At 40.3% G+C, this 17,707-nt stretch overlaps 1 protein-coding gene across 1 annotated transcript; it reads right to left on the bottom strand.

The window, feature by feature from the left end:
* Positions 1-9,187: 9,187 nt before the first annotated feature.
* LOC118935965 (lipocalin Cav p 2.0101-like) lies at positions 9,188-16,004 on the bottom strand. The gene is made up of 7 exons (XM_036932676.2): positions 15,812-16,004; positions 15,255-15,394; positions 13,565-13,635; positions 11,698-11,808; positions 10,195-10,296; positions 10,001-10,026; positions 9,188-9,399 (listed from the first exon to the last, which is right to left on the bottom strand). The coding sequence occupies exons 1-6, from the start codon at positions 15,992-15,994 to the stop codon at positions 10,001-10,003; spliced, it is 633 nt and encodes a 210-aa protein (XP_036788571.2). The 5' UTR covers positions 15,995-16,004; the 3' UTR covers positions 9,188-9,399.
* Positions 16,005-17,707: the final 1,703 nt, after the last annotated feature.

The following is a 17,707-nucleotide window of genomic DNA, read 5'->3' as shown; positions in this document are numbered from 1 at the left end:
TAGGCTTCACTGCATACCCAGATCAGAAAGCCAATCTATAACCTACATCTTTGCAAACGTCAGAGTCCATTGCCAGACAACTAAGATTTGCTCAAGACAAACTTCGAGCTGAGTTAGAGTATTACAATTTTTATATGCTAATAGGAAGTTGGACTTTTTGTTAAGATTGTTGGATAAAGTTACTTCATAACTTTATGCATTTCATCTACTCAAGACCTGTATTCTTTAATGCCATTTCTCCTGTTGTTCATTGGTGACTTTGATAGACTCTCAAATTTCAGTCCCTCCAGTTTAAAACCGAGGATAGCACTCAGTGTATGGCAACGGCCATTCAAATGCTTCCTAAAATACAATTTTACCACACTGCTCTCTTAAAATCATCATTAGATTGATTTCTTACAATGATGTATCTTTGTGTGTGTCTGGAAAAAATTCCAGGTTTACATGAGTAACCTGGAATTATTAAATATGTATCTGCAGAAATGTTAACTTAGATATCTGTGTCCATCTCCATCTCCCTGTCCATCCATGTCTATCTAACCTTTATCTGCAGTGAGATGATAAACAATCGAATAGTGTATGGATAGTGGAGAAGGGTAGTGCAGGGGAAGACTTCTGCTTTTTTCTTTATAATTGCCTGAGTTTTATGTTTATGCCAAAAAGGTATATAAGCTTTTATAATAAAAAAGAAAGGAAAGGGGGAAAAGCCCATTTAAAACAACTTATAATTGTTAATGTTAGTGGTTATCCATAAAATGTATAAAATAACTTCTGTTAAAATGGTTGGCAAATAAGGCATGGTCTATAGCCAGTTTATAAATTGGATGTCAACTTTAAATCAAGAATTTGCAGTGAGAAATGGCAACTTCATATGAATAACAGTGGTAGGATTTTACACTGCAATTGTGGTTTTATTTCCAGGAAATAAGAAAAATACATTTGCATTCAAAAGTATGATTTTTTTTATCCATAAAACTAGAAAACATGTAGAACAGTGATTATTTGTATAGGTGTTTTGATGGATTAATCAAAACACCTACAATTTTAAAACCATATATTATATATGGAGTATATATATCATATATATATATATATATATTTAAATATACAGATCACTTCCATTTCCTAACTCTAGCAAATGACCCAGTCGCCTTCATATTTTACAGAATTTTTAGAGTTCTGGTATGTGACTTAGTTACTCATACGTGGCAAAGTGCGGCTTGTGGAGCACTGGCTTCATGAGGCTGTCTTTTGTCTTCTTCTCATGAACCTTGGCTGCCATTCTTCACATCCCATTTTTCCTATACAGCAAGTTCCTGTACACCTGAAGCCGTGTGATAATCCATTTGAATCTTTCCTTCATTCCCCCCCCCCAACCCCCAACTTTTCCTTAGGACTCTTGACACGCAATTTAATTCTGTTAAGTTTGGTAAAAGTGAAAACTTTGGAAACATGCTTTGAGAGCTAATTTCCTGTGTGGAGTAGGTTCTAGATTAAGCTGCGTTATCAGATTCTGCTCGTATCGTTGAAAACTCATTAGCAGGCAGAATGGTTGTCCAACGTGCTTTCTATCTCCAGTAACCACGCGCCAATATTCCTCTTTACCTCTACCTTTGAGGCTACTTTAAGTGAATCCAGAACTCGATATACTCCTATACGAACTCAGTTTGGTAATTCTTTATTAATTTGGACTTGCAATGTATATTTTAAGTAGCTATTGACATTATTTCATGTATTGATTTTTCTTGAATTCCAGTATTTTAAAAATCACTGAAAGTTATAGGAATGCATGGCATAACTATCATACATTTACATGAAACCACATAATTATGGCGCTATCCCTGAAAATGGTACATTTCTGTAGAGTATTTGATCAATATATGTTTCTGGAGTCACTGAGTTACAGGAGACTGGAGAATATATAATATATAATAACGAAGATTGGGGAAATGAATGGTAATAGTAAAAAACTAAATATGAAATCTTCTCTTCATGAGCATATAAAACATGAAATGTTACATATATGGTGCAATTCTAATCCTTTGGACAGGAAAATACATACATATATATTAGGTCATGTGTATGGCTATGTGTATATTTGTGTGTATGTATATATGCATCCATTTTATATATGTGTTAACATAGGAATGTATATTATATACCATATACATATAATATATCAGATACTTTTATGCAGATATGGTAAATATATTTTCTTATATATTAATAATTATATAATTCCAGATTATATGATATATATAACATATAACCCATGTATACATATATACATGCAGAAATGTACAAACTCTATATTTTTCATGTTTTCATGTTTATACACACACACATATATACTTTTTCCTTTTAACTTTCCTTAGCATCCGCACCACTTATAGAACTACCAGAGAGAATCTTTCTAAAATTTTCTCAACACTTTACTTAAACAGAAAAATGCAGAGTATTTAAATACAAGAGTATTAGCTCAATTATTTAAACAGGAAATGAACCAACATTCTATAAAAATAACTTTCCTAGTACCATTTTCTTTTTCTTTCCAGGAAGAGAGGTTTATTAAGATGGGGATGCTTTCCTGGAAATCATGACTTTAGGGGAAATAGGTAAAAATCAGCCGAACAGTCAGCACAAATACTTACTAGAAACCTGTAAATGACAATTGATTTACTCTGTGTGAGCTTCATTTTTCTCACCTACCGCCTATGTTTATTACAAAAAAAAATAAAGCAAAAAGGAAATTTGATACAAAATTAGATAGTTCTAATTTTTTACAAACTCAAAACTGGTAATAGAAACAGTGTTCTTTTATTACAAAGACAGCGAGAGCAAGTCTTTTACACACGTCCCTGTGGGAGTTTTTCAACACATTTGTTCCCTTCTTTATTTACATTCTTTAAAAATAATGGTATCTTTGCATGACTTCTGTACTAAGAGACACTAAAAATTACATTCGGCGGGGAGGGATCGAGAATGCTAGCATTTGAAATATCAGGTATCTAGTGTCTTCTTATTTTTTTTGGATTGTCAGTTGATTTTCTCTTTATTAGGACTCTGGAAAGAGATTCTCTGTCCTAGACTGAGTAAATTACAAAATTAGAAAAAGCCTGTCAGTCTCTTTTACACTAGTCATTGAAGGGCTCTGCTGTGGTTCTGCTCAAAGGATTACAGATTTAGGGAGCTTTTATTAAATTGTTCAATTGCTTTCTCTATTTGGCCATTTACACAGCACTTAACAGATGGAGCTAAATTGTAGGAGATTGCCAGGTGAACTTTGACAGAGACTCATTTGCTCTTGAGCTGGACAAGCAGTTCAAATGTGAAGCTGAGAGGAAACATTTGCTAATAGACAGTGGAACACGTTTAAATAGGAACTTCTGTAATTAAATGTCTTTGGTTTGTTGAAGGAGAGAGCTAATGTCCCTGGAAGCTTGACCTCCAAGTGGATCGGTCAGCCTTCTACCAGAAAATATTTATTCAATTCAAACAGTTAAGGAGAAAATGTGAATTTCCTGGGACACACTGAAGCCAGCTGTCAACAAATCAGTGTTCAAAACACAAACCGTTGGCAGCGTGTACAATTGTGAAAATAGCTTTGCTGATATATTTATAGTTAATTGCAGTATCATATATCGCTATGAACTTTTCCAAGGGTCTGTCTGAACACTAAGGCATGATTTTTGTGAAGTTTTGAACCCAGAGCCAAGCGCATTCTATTAGGAAGCTTTATATCTAAGACTGAGAGACCCACAGATCACACGCTTGCATGGAGTACTTGTAAGAATATTGTGTTAACTGTCCTCATGTATGCAGGGGCCACTCATTCTGTACCCTAACATCTAGTCAAGGCACACACCGGGTGAGCCACATGGCAGATTCTAGTAAATAATTATAGAATCAGTGCCTGAGACATACTCACTGCTTAACAGGAGCAAATACCCATTTCAAAATAATGGTTATCGTGACTTCAATAAAACATCTTCCCAGGGTTTTTTAAAAAATCATAATTTCTTGAAGAAGTCTTTGTGGTTTAAAGAAAAATCTCACACACAGCACAGTGACTAATTAATCATCCTGAGAGCATTCTTGAAATCTGGTAAGAGACCATGCAGGTCTCAGATGGCTGGGCTCTTTCGTTTGATAGCGGTGATCATGCACCCCGCGGATGTCAGTCACACCGTCAGCGTGTGTATGCCTTAGGCGGATACAGTGCTGTTTGTTAGGAAAGCTGGGGGCATAGAAAAAGAAGAAAGAAATGTGTACATGTGGGTGTCTGTTCTATGAAGATTTACGTCTGATAAGAGCTGGCACAGGTGTGGCATTGTAGAGAGGGATATGGCATGCGGGGTCTGGCTCTGTTTTCCGGTCCTGCCTCCCCCCCCCCCCACGGTCCTTCTGTGCAAAGACGAGAAATGAAGTCTCCTGGCTACATCACTGGTTGTCTAGTGGGGACGGTGACACCACACTCCTGGGGCTGCTGCCATTCTCTCCTCCTGGGGGAGCTTCTTGTCCAGGGGGCGCCCTGCTCTCTCCCCCTGAGTGTTTGCTCAGGCCTCCACGTACCTTGTATGGCTCTTATTGTCCTGGAACGCAGGTATCTGTGACCAGGCAAACTCCTGCAGGGCCAGCGATAGTGCCTGTCACTAGTCTTTAGTGACTCACTGGAAATAGCACAATAGTCCATACACAATGTAAGGCACCCTACATTTACGATGTGCCATAAACTATATTCCCTGTGGGTATTGTTCTCTATAACCACAGCTAATATATATATAGCTGTATAATATGCAAATGGGAAATACACATAAATATCTATTTATAAATAGCATAAATCAGTTTAACACAGTGTATATTCAGTGCATTTAATTATAAGCAGCTTGTAATTACGCATGATTAACAAAATGTTAAGTATATATAAGTGCAATTATGTATTACTGCATTAGGTATTGAAAACATATGTACAACCACATAACCATTTATAATGATGTATTCTTATAGAAGTATGCATTGTAATTTGCATGTAAATCAATTTAAATATTTGTACATTGTATTATATCACTTAAACCATGACAGCACATTTCTATTATATAGTGTATTTTAACCCTCACTAGAGTGCGTTGTACTGATGACCCATTCTCAGAAGTCTCACATTCGTCCAGTACAGTAAAATACTTAAGATGCTACATAGCATCTATACCAGCATCAGTCAACCATGTGGTATTTGGGGCTAGATAAAATACACCTAATACTTCCTGTGGGTTGTTTTGTGTGTTTTTTGTACTTTTTTTGGCTTAGATATCATAGAAGATCTTACAGCCATATTGGAATCAAGAGATTTCTCTCAGTTACAATATAACTAGCATTCAGAAACAGCATGTTAAGCACTTATATTTCACCATTTCAACCATTTTAAAGTGTACAGTGGCCTTGACCACATTCACTGCGTGTACAACTATCTCCCCACTCCAGTCCCAGACCATCTCATCATCCCCAAAGGAAACGCCTCTCAATTAAGCTTTCTCCATTGCCCCTTCCTGTAGACCCATGACAAGTCTGGTATTGATAACAGGTGTTCGAACAGCTAGTTACCTGGGCATGAATGTTCATAGCAGCGCTATTCCAACAGCCCAAAGATGGAAGCACCCCCCACCCCAGTGCCTGTCAAAGGGTTGCTGGATATACAAAAAGTGGGAAATCCCTACAGTGGACTATGCAGTGTGTATTTTTCATTCATTCTTCATCCTACTTTGCTTTCTTACCTCCATCTCAGATGATATACCAGTGAGCAGACTCAGAAAACACAGTGTGAAGGTGTTAGAAAGACTTGGAGGTGGAAGGAAAGGACAAAGGACAAAGTCCACTTGGAGGACACGTGGATGTACATGGAGGGCACAGGGGGACGATGGAGGGGCAGTCAGCCCGTGTGGACAGTGAGGCATTCTCAGAGCCGCATTTAATGGTTTTACATGTGTTACAGCTCTGCCCAATAGGAGCATTTATTTATTGAATTCCAGACTCGTTCTCCGGCACATGTGGCAATTGCACGCAGACGATTGCTTTCCTGTAATGGAAACATCTCTCCAAGGGTGAAAGCTCGAGGATTTGCTGCAGAGAATGCCCAAATTTGACCTCATTCAGGGACATTTTAAATTCTACATGATTAGAGCTGATGACTCTAATGCTCTCAATCAAAAGCTGTGTAATAGCAATATTTCGATATGTCTGTTCTTCCATAATATAACATGTTTCATATTTTTTCTGTATATCCTATCATTTTTATTTATTTATTTATTTTGGTATCATTAATCTACAATTACATGAGCAACATTATGGTTACTAGACTCCCCCCATCAAGTCCCCCCCACAAACCCCATTACAGTCACTGTCCATCAGCATAGTGAGATGCTATAGAATCACTACTTGTCTTCTCTGTGTTGTACAGCCCTCCCCGTGTCCGCCCCCAACATTATATGTGCTAATTGTAATGCCCCTTTTTTTCCCTTATCCCTGCCTTCCCACCTACCCCCCTGCCAGTCCCTTTCCCTTTGGTAACTGTTAGTCCATTCTTGGGTTCTGTAAGTCTGCTGCTGTTTGAAACATGTTCTATTTTATCCACTTTTATCAAAATAATTTTGCAGTTTCATGATAATGAAGGGTAGATCTTGAACATGGTTTTTCTAAGGAATGGCCTGGAGTATTGACATATGTAGTTTAAAAGAAAAGCTGGACCTGTGGACTACTGAGAGTCCCCTTCCAAATAATGTAGAAATACAGACAGCTACCAGCTTTCCCTGCAGTTCCAAAATTACACGAGGACATAAAAACTTCCAGCTGCTGCAGATAGACACTCAAGGCTCCTTGTTTACTAGTAATTTTATTGTGAAGGGTTTAGGATCTGGCGATGTGGATGCCTGCCAGTCCAGAGATATGACACATGGAATTTCCCAAAGGAATCTGGCCAAGGGCCACTTCTCTGGAAACCACCTTAAAGATGTCTTGTTGAGGAGAACCCAGGTTAGGATAGACTGACATAAACTTACCCCTTAGGAGTTAAAAAAAACAACAAAATGAGTTAATATGAAAAAAATAAATGCTATGACTCACTGGATGGGTGATCATGGCAGCTGGTGGGTGAAGACCAGGAATGCTACTAAACCTTGTGCAATACCAGGAATCTCGGCAAAGAATGATCTCACCTGCAAGTGTCAATATTGCCACAGCTGAGGCCACCCACTCTGAAGGTCGAAACTTGGATGCCGAGTCAGTCATCATGTGGGTGCATTGATGGTGTGCAAATTAGTTTGGATCTGGGCGTTAAACTGAGGCTGGAGCCTGTTGCATAAGTGTGAACCTGGTCGCATGGGACCAGCCATGTGACCATCGCCTAATTCTTCCTGTATGTTTCTGGCTCCTGATGTCCAACAGAAGGGCCAGGTCCTGGGCTAGAATGAGCTGCCCGTCTCAGGGGTGCTCATTCCTGCACAAGTGCTTCAGCAGGATGGCACATTTGGGGAACACCGCCTCCCCACTCCTTCCCAAGGCAGATCTTAAGGCAAGTAGGAAGACTCCTCAGCCTAGGCCCTCTGTGTCACTTGCCAAGCAGCCGAGAGAGCAGAGAATGCCTGAGCTATGCTAACTGCAAAGACAGGGAGCTGGGTCAAGATGCTCGGGAGTCAACCCCTAGTCTGCAGGTACACCCCAAAACACAATAGAGTGTGGGGCTTGCCCAAGGGTAGGCAGCTTCGGACACCTCCTTGGGGACCATGGTTCCGAGTCACCTGAATCGCTCCATCCCTATGGCTGACCCTGCCTCTGTTTTCCCCAGGATTCTAGCCTAGTTTTCTGAAAGTTTTGTTAAGTAAGAGTTAACAAATAGGCGTGTCATATGCTTTCACAAACACAGTTCCAATGCTCATGTAAAGCTTACAGTCTTGGCACTGAGAAAACAACATATAAGCTCCATATTTACTGTCGTTTTCACCAATTAGGAAAGCCAGCGTCTCAGTCCTATAGAGCTAATTTATTTCAGGGAATACAACCAGTTTTGGGGGGGCAACCAGGATGCCCATTTCTTCACAGGTAATTCATCCTGCTCTTCCACCTTAGAAGCTCATATGAAGAGCAAAGCGTCTTTATGATTCTTTGCTCATGCTTCGACAAGTATTAAATATAAAGAACTTTTGAGTCCAGGTGAAGACTGGGAGGATGGACTATAAAGTCAAAGGAGTATCATTTTTAGCAAAAGAAAAAATTTGCAATTTCCTACGGCCCACTGGTTTGATAAGGTCCTCAGAATTCTCCAGGGTTCTATGCTCCCTGCCTGATCGGTTGAGCCTGGGACTCAGACACCTCGACTCAGGAGGAAGAGATTTAAAATTCTCTTTCTACCTGCAAAAGAGCCTCTTTCGGGCCACTCATGGGATGACTCTGCCATATTCACAATCACTTTGTTTGAAGTTGATGAGATATAAGTCAAATTCTGTGAATGTCCCTATGTCCTTAACATCTGTGTAGGATTCTGTCCTATGCAAGACACTCTGTATTCATGGATGTGGCTGTTTTCCCCCAAACCACGTTGGAAGAGGATATCATTGCTGTCACACCACTGTCTATGGACCGTATGCATGCAGCCTGTTGACTGTTTTGCACAGACATGCTTTTATCTTCTTTCTTTCCTTTTTTTTTTTTTTTTTTTGCCTGTGGTTACTTTCTGCTGCATTAGCAGAGTATGTGATCTACTGGCCACAAAGACAAAATATTTACTACAAGAACAAAAAACAAACACAACTCCTGATAGTATGTCTGTGACTCAACACAACCTCTCTCCTACCAGTTTCATTGAGAATTGTGAAATATCTTGATCTTGAAGCTCTTGCATTCATTTGGGAAGTCAGCAGGCTTCATTCCACTCCACGTCTTGCTCACTGATCCCAAACTGAGCCGGGATCACTAATACTTGGGTGAGAATATTCCTCCCATTATAGGCATTTTAAACTCACACCCTTAAGAAAATCACAGTCTGGGTGTCATCATTTCACACCAAGATGCTTCCAGGAAATGTACAATTCATCCTAAACAGAATGCTCTCCTGACTCACTGTCGACCCAATTTTCTTGACATTTGTGTGTCAATTATTTTCTGTGCAACATAAATATGGTAACTCTCTTCACAGACAGTATGAATGTATATAAATCAATTTATTCAATCACTTGGGAATCCAGTAACATCAGATTGATTATAGAAGGTGACTGTGGGGAAAACGTTGAGGCCAAGGTCATGGCTTCCTAGGAAAGAAGAAATTATGGCTTGAAAGGAAAGGTGATTTTCTCTTCATGGTGGTGAGTCTGCTCATTGGGACAATGATGCTTATATCCTCGGTGTCATTATCCACTTTGCATGTTGAAAGAACATTTAATAACACACATGAGCTGATGGTATGATTTTGGTGGGAGTGAGAAAGGAAAGATACATGCAATTTCTGGAGAAAACAGTGGAGGAATTTTCCTGGGACCTCATGTCGCCAATGCCGTCTGTGTATGTGACACCCTGCTGCACACGGGGGTCTGTGTAGACTATTCCATAGGATGCGATTATTGTGAGCCATCTGGACCTCTGTGGAGGTTTCCTAAGGTACCTATTCATGGCTACATGGCATGGGAATGAGATACCGTTGAAGTCTGTGCCACTTCCATCTTCTATAAGTCTTACATATAATTGTAAGATACTGTGTTCACACCGGAATTTTCCAGAGCGTATCACATTTCTCAGTTCACTGCCTCCCCAGATTTCTCCCCTCTGTCCTTCCAGAATCCCACTGTAGGGTCTAGATCTGTGTTACTGCTTTGGATCATTTATACACACACGCTGTTCTATGTCCTAAGCCTTAGCCACTGTCACCCTTGATGCAGGACTGTTTGTCCTTCTGGACTGAAGCAGTAACCCTCAAATCAACTAAAAAATGTCAGAAGGTGAATATATGGTGTCTACTCACCTAATGGAAGATCAGAGGACAGGTGTCTGTGAAAGAGAATGATCGGGGGTAAGGAAACAAGCGTTGAAGGTCTCAACATTCTTAAAGATTATTTCATAGCAGCCTCCATACAAGGTAGTCTTGGGAAGAGGAAATGTGAAACGAGAATCCCACTGAGATGACATTGGGATGAATATCCTGTTGTAGGACTTTACCTGTTACGGTGACATCTTCTATCTTTTCTTCTGTAATACCCTTTTTCTGACTGAAGTTTTTGAAGTTGTCATACTCCCTTTTCTTGACTTGAGGTACTTTGGCTGCATTGAAAGCACATAAGATGGACAGATGTCCATTAGCACCCTTCCTACTTTTGAAATTAGTCCTTGTGTCATAACAGTATTGTTGCATACATCTCACTCTCCCCACCCTTTTACCTTTTACCCCAGGTCCATTCATGCTGCTCAACAACATGGTTTTCAAGGAAGGTGCCTGAGTGTTAGATGTGGTCTTCAGATGCTACCATGGGTAGAGTCTGCATATTTAACATTTTTATTTGTCTTGTGCTCTTAGAACGACTAAGAACATGGAGCGCTATTCACTCCAGCGCCATCACAGTCTCCCGTTTGGACCATCTGCAAATGTCCATCTGGGGAAAGGATGTGTCTGGGCCTGAGAGTTCATAATTCGTGCAAACTCGGGTCCCTTTGACTCTGCATTCTAGAATCTGTCCCCTGATCGTCCTGAACCCAAATCTAAGGAGTGGGAAACATGATTTGTACATCCCGCCACGCACACTAGCCTTGTCACATATGTCGATAGAAGTAAATAAATACACTTAGTCTTCATCGTTGTAAAAGACGAGATTCCACCCTCTTCCCCGTCCAATGTGGACGTAATAAAGAAAAGTGAGGATCCAGGTGGAATTAACCACAGGTCACATGGTTGGCTTGCCCTCATCAGTGCCTCTGAGTGCTATGATATGATGCGCTGTTCATTTGCAGGGCAGGGGGTTCAAGTCTTAGGCATTATTTCCACAAGAGCAATAAAATCAGGCATTTGTGTTGAGACAGATTCAGTTACAACGGGAAGCTCGTCTTTAGAACTCAGATGTTAAATCTTGGCTCCGTTCAGGGACAGAACCCAGCCATTCCCATGTGTGACGTTTGTCCAGAGCTTCATGGATTATCCTGGTGTATTTATTAGATATCCAGAATAAGTGTGCATCTTAGAAAAGCTATCTGGTAGAGCCTTGCAGGACATCCATTTCCTCATTTCCTGTAGACAAATTTTCAGCATCTCTAACACAGCAGACAGCTTGAATTCTCAAGCACAAACCTATTTCTGCATGAGTGTGCTTAATAAAAAAAAGCACACATATGTTGGTGACCCTTGAGCAATACCTGGTATGAGATGCATGGGTCCACACATGCATGGATTCTTTTTCCATCAATATATTGGAAGAATCTTTGGAGATTTGTGACCATTTGAAGAACATTTTCTTTTCTCTAGTTCACTGAACATAGGAATACAGTATAAAGTACAAAATATGTGTCAATTGACTGTCTATGTTTTCGACATGAGTCTTTGACTGCATAGCAATAGGCTCCCCGAAGCCCCACATTGTTCAGGAGGCAAGTGTATGTACTTCTCTCCTTAATATAAATAATATAGATAATATTATCATATCTCATTTGCACAGAACCAGCTACAATACATACCAAGGAGTTCAGTCACAACTGTCTTTTTGCCGTGTGCGTCAGTGTGTTCTGCATAAATCAGCAAGATGCCTCTTGATGTAACAGTAAACTTCAAAGAAATTTTACCCTTGACTGTGATAGGAAAAAAAATTTCAGAACAGAATTGGATTAAGATTTTTCAATTTCATTTTAATATGTCCTACTTTTTTTTTTTGGTATCAGTGTACCATTACATGAGCAACATTATGGTTACTAGGCTCCCCCCATCATCAAGTTCCCCCACATACCCCATTACAGTCACTGTCCATCAGCGTAGTAAGATGCTATAGAGTCACTACTTGTCTTCTCTGTGTTGTACAGCCCTCCCCGTGCGCATCCCCTGTACATTATGTGTGCTAATCATAATGCCCCCCTTTCCCACTGGGACTATATCAAGCTGAAAAGCTTCTGTGCAGCAAAGGACACCATCAATAGAACAAGAAGGTATCCTACAGTATGGAAGAATATATTCATAAATGACAGATCCGATAAAGGGTTGACATCCAAAATATATAAAGAGCTCATGCACCTCAACAAACAAAAAGCAAATAATCCAATTAAAAAACAGGCAGAGGAGCTGAATAGACAGTTCTCCAAAGAAGAAATTCAGATGGCCAACAGGCACATGAAAAGATGTTCCACATGGTTAATATGTCCTACTTTTAACATACTATCATTGCCTTTCCTCCATCAGTTACCTGAGGCTAACGTTCCTCCCACTGTGTTAGAATCCATCCATTAAGGAATGGACTGATAAACACTCTTTACATATCTGCCTCTTTTTAAATGGTCCAGATTTCCCAGCTTCTGAACTTAGCTAAACAAGAACAGGATTTACCCCAACATGAACAGTTGTGGGTGATGGCAATGTTCCTTCTCGAAGTAGTTGGAGGTGCATGACAGGCTGTGGGAAGGAGTCCACTCAGCACCCCGTGAGAGCTGATGTGAGATTCTGAGGAGTTGTGTGACCCACTCACCCAGGACAGCCCTTATTAAAAAGCAGCTGTATTATACTTACACCTGAAGTCAGTCATATTGAAATGCAATTTAGTACATATTCAAAACATGTCATTTGCTCATTCAATAGCTTGTCAGAGAGCTAGTAAACATGCTATTCAATGTGGGACACATATATTCTATAATTACACCCCAGTTAGATCCTGTTACTGTATATTTATATTTCAAATTAAAGTAATTTGTCAGAGCAAGATTAGAACACTACATTACACATTCTTCCCTGTACAAATCAAACATTTTGTCATTTGGTCACTGAATATTACAGTACTGATCTTTGAAAATATGTGCAGTTATTTTTAATTTAGAGAGAGAGAAGTCTGCACTAAAGGCCTTCATTGCTTTCAGCAAAAGCCCAAATTATATAGAAATTGGTTTCCAAGTTTAACAGTTAGTTCAACTACATTCTCATACTTATTTTTGGGATTCAGTTAATACTTTACAAAATAAACAGCATTTAATATTTAAAGAATTTTAGTTATGGGCAAAGTTGACTTATGTTGGTCATGTGACAGATAAGAAACTTTTGGAAGAATTGGTGTAATTTTAAGTAGCTCTAAACACGTCCCCATCCTGAGGACAGGTGAGGTCAATGCTCTGGGACATGTTCTCAGATATTGTTCATAGCAACATTCCAGACCTGGCCCTTACCCTGACTTTGGGAGACAGCAAATGCTTGGCAAAGGAAATGTCTTTCCCAAGGTTGGATTTGTAATGAGTAGTAGACGTTGACTGGGTCCCAGATCTGGATATGTTGCATAGAACAAAGGCTGTGAATTTAAGCATGTTCCCTGCTTTGAGAAGATACACTCAGGCGAAAAGCTCATGTACTCACAGTCTACCTCGTATGTGTCATTTTCTCTTTTCGTTGACTCAATTGAATGAGTTTGGCAGATCCCATTCACCCTAAAAATGAAATAAACAAAGCGTCCTTTATTCCTCACCCTTTCCTGAGCACTTGAGGGCCTGCAGAAGTGTGAATGCATTTTGATTGCTAAAAATAGTAGATGCTGTGAATTTACAGTCATCTAACTCCCCAGACCACTGGGTTCTTCCCTTTAGTCTAATACGGGGCTTTAACCTCGGAGCTGTGGACATGCTGGCCTGGATAGTCCATGATGTGGGGTGTGCTGTGCATGGTAGGGGGAGGAGCAGAGTCCCTGGGCTCCGCCCACATTGTGCTGGTAGCCCCACCCCTAAAAGTGACTGCCCAAACTGCCTGCAGGCCCCGCCACGTAGCCTGTAGGGGGAGGGCAGAATGTCACCTCATGTTTGCTGCTCAATTCCTTTGATATAAACCATCCCCCCTTCCCTATTTCTTTCTTTCCACTCTCCGTTTCTCTGCCTCTGCCCTAAATGCTGGTGCTCGTATAGATCCTGAAGTCCCCACGCTCTCTAAGCAAACGCTTCAACTTCTGGGACTATAGGTTACAGAGATTTAAGAAGAACATTCAGACGGACACATACAGAGATATAAATATAGATAGACACAGACGTAGAGACATGGTCATACTCACTACCACTCATTGATCTGGTGATTATAAATCCATCATTCACATCCTGAACTTACAGCTGACATACAACTTTGTTATTGTTACTTAAATATATATTTTTCTCTACAGTCTGTTATTCTCTACTTTGGTCTAGTGGCTGCTCCTCTTCCATTTGAACAGATGGATAAGTTCAAACTGTTGCATTTAAATTGAGAGTTAAACTATTCCTAGTCTAAATTTTTCTTAAAATGTTTCTCCCCCCATACCTATGTATACTTATACCATGGTCAAAATTCTCCTGAATTATTGTCCTGAACACAGTCTTACCATAAGAGTTTCTAGACGACTGGTGTTTGGAAAACAAATGTTATATTCCTTTATTTAAAAGCCTACATCCATGCTAATCCCCCACACAACACAAATAAAACTCATATTTTTGACATGAGAAATGGCCCAGAACACAGTTGAGTTTGTTTCAACTTGGTTTTCTGCACCCACTTATTTAGCAGAATGCCTGCAAGAGAGTAGACATTCTATAAACAGTACTGATTGCATGAGAGTTATATTTATTGATTGAAACTTGTCTGCAAAACAGCAGGTGGACAATCTTTTGTGTGTAGCCCTTCACACTGAAGGAGACCCTGTAAGAAACATTACAGAATCTGGTTCCAGTATGTGCAAAGAGTCTGGAGATGAAGACACACTGGTTCTAGAAGCAGGACTGCCATGGCCATGACTTTCATACTTTGAGGACAAGGTTCTTTCCTGACAGCCTTCCTAGCTCTGTTTCTGAATGATACACTCCCAACAGAGCAGCCCAACTCTGATGCCACTAAGACAAGGCTACATGCTTGCACAGGGGGCTGAAGCCAAGGGCAGTACACCAAACTGAGAACACCATTCGATGAATGAACTTCAGAGCCTCAAATTCTTGAACATAATACTGACATTTCCCTGCAAATTTGAAAGTGGACCAGAAGCAAGTCAGAAGTCAAAAATTTTATCGCATTAAGCCAGGCAAATTTTTCTTACTTGGTATAGAAATCAATGTTGAGTTTTTCACAACCCTCGCTGCATCGAAGCCGACGGATGTAAAAGCTCAGTTCGCCATTTTCTGTGATCTTCTTAGTGTCGTTCGCTGCTTTTAGCACACTGTACCAATCCCCTGGAATCTAGAAGAGAAAGTCCCTTTAAGAAACGTGGGTCAATCTTTTTATCTTTCCTCTGACCAATCATTGCCATTGGTCCTATTTTACCTCAAAAGAAAAAGCAAATGTGATTTTTAGCAAGCACTGTAGGTTTCTAGTCCCTACCTAGTAGAATGATATGAAATGAAAGAACAATACATATTCCAAGTAAAGCATGGACTCAGAACTTCTTGAAACAGCTATAATCTTGCCTTGGAGTTCCATGGCAACTCATAGCTATAACTTTGGTACATACATGTTTTTTTTTCACCTGCAAATTAAATGTAAAAATATAAATAGCTGAAAGAGAGGGTTTATTTAATCCTTATGGAGAGGCATAGACCAATGTGTGCATTAAACCTGATGCAGTCATACAAACAAAAGAGCGAGAAACAAACGTACACAATATGAAGACTTCCACCCAGATGACTGGATCCTGGCTACTGACGGGTAATCGTCCTCAGATGCAGGTTCGTGGTTTGCACAAACCAGACCGAATAAGAGGGTCAGCAGCAGAGCCCGCATCTTGACTGTGCCCGTTGTCCTTCTGCAGAAGCTGGGAGAGTGCCCGGTGTTGGACAGCATCTCTGTCTGTGCCGCTTCTTATAGGATTGGATGTGGGCGTGACACGTAATGAGCCAGTGGTTGTGAATCAGGAGACCGTGTTTACACGTGAAGTCTTCTTATCCTGTTTGGCAATGATGAGGTTTAATGGCATACTGTTGTTTTAATAATGAGAGTAGGTTTCAGGGAAGTTTAAGTTGGTCTGTATATTTGACATTTAGAATAAGTGACAGATCGTAATACATAGAGCTATTTAAAGGATACTGTGTGTGTGTGTGTGTGTGTGTGTGTGTGTGTGCCTTTGGGCCTCTTTCACTCAGGATTATTGTGATAGTGGCTATACTGTTGCTCATAGAGGCTGTTTCATTTTACCACTGATTAGTGTTCTATGGATCTGTCCCATATATGTCCATTGAAATACTGATGAATGCATATTCATGGACACGTCTCAGAGGTCTATCTCTTGGACACATACTCATGAGATACTTAACCACTCATGAGAAATAATAGCAGAGTATCCTTGAGATATTTTGTGATTCTGCAGACTCAGGCATAAGGAGACAAGACTTGACAACTTATGTTTGTATTGCACCCCCTTTGGGGTTTTTTCCCTCGCTCAGATGGCCATTTCTACACCTTGGACCCATATCTATCGTGAACCAGCGATGGTGCTTATCATCCCCTAGTATGTGAAATATTGAAGAATGAACCCACATTTACTTATAAGCAAACATCTCAGGGCTGTCCATGGGTAGGTTTCTCATGTGGACATGAGTGTATTTCATATATTTCATCTTTTGTTTCTGTTGATTGGGAGCAGAAGTGGGTATTTTCCCTTAATACTTAAGCAGACTCTAAAAGCTAACCAACCCTGTTTAGTGATTCCTTATTTCTGTTTGCATGACTGTGGATTTTTCACTTGTCGTCATGTATGAATTGCTGATGCAAGGGCCTCAAGCTTTTGAAGCACTATGACCCATGTTACACACCTGTCTTACCACCTGGAACATTAGCTGGAGTCATATATGTGAGGCACCGTCTCTGCAAATTGACCTCTAAATATTTCATCTGCTGTTGCATGTTAAAGTCATGAAACAGATGAGAGAAAGTGAGGATGTTGCAGAGAACCACACAGCCATGAAGAACACACTCCCCTGTGCAGGGTTTCAGGGCCAGAGATGTAACAGTGGGGAAAGACCATCGCAGGTCTGTGTGTGTCAACATTCATGAACTTCAGTCCATCCTCCATGAAGCTAGGTAACTGGTAAGACATCATTGAATTTAATGATATTGCATCCTTCCGTAGTTGCTTTGTCTCATTAAATGTCCCCCCTGCACTTTATATTCGTTCCAAATCCTTCTTGTTTAAAAGCCTTGTTATCATTTCCAAGTCCTTCTCCCGACTTCTCATTGGACCCTATATTCCCTGCCTAGAGGCTTGCTCCTTCTTATCAGTATTAATGCTTTTCCTTCAAAAGTGCTGTTTCATCCCCCTCTGTTACATCAGATCACTGTGTGTTGGTTTTCCTGAGGCTCAAAGCCGTTACTGAGATGTGTGTGTTTTTGTGTCAGGAGACCAAGCCCAAGCCCCTTTTCTGTAGTCCGAGCACCCTCTCCCACCTGTGTCGTGGCATCGGTGGGAAATTTATGTCACATCATAAAAGAACCACCTGTATCACCGTACCTCCCATTTTCCCTTCTCACCAAGACACTCCCAGGGAATGAACAATTCAT

Source organism: Manis pentadactyla, chromosome X (assembly GCF_030020395.1).
Source record: "Manis pentadactyla isolate mManPen7 chromosome X, mManPen7.hap1, whole genome shotgun sequence".
NCBI classification, from domain to species: domain Eukaryota; kingdom Metazoa; phylum Chordata; class Mammalia; order Pholidota; family Manidae; genus Manis; species Manis pentadactyla.
The sequence above is the reverse complement of the archived record's forward strand: the minus strand, read 5'-3'. Positions and strand labels throughout refer to the sequence as shown.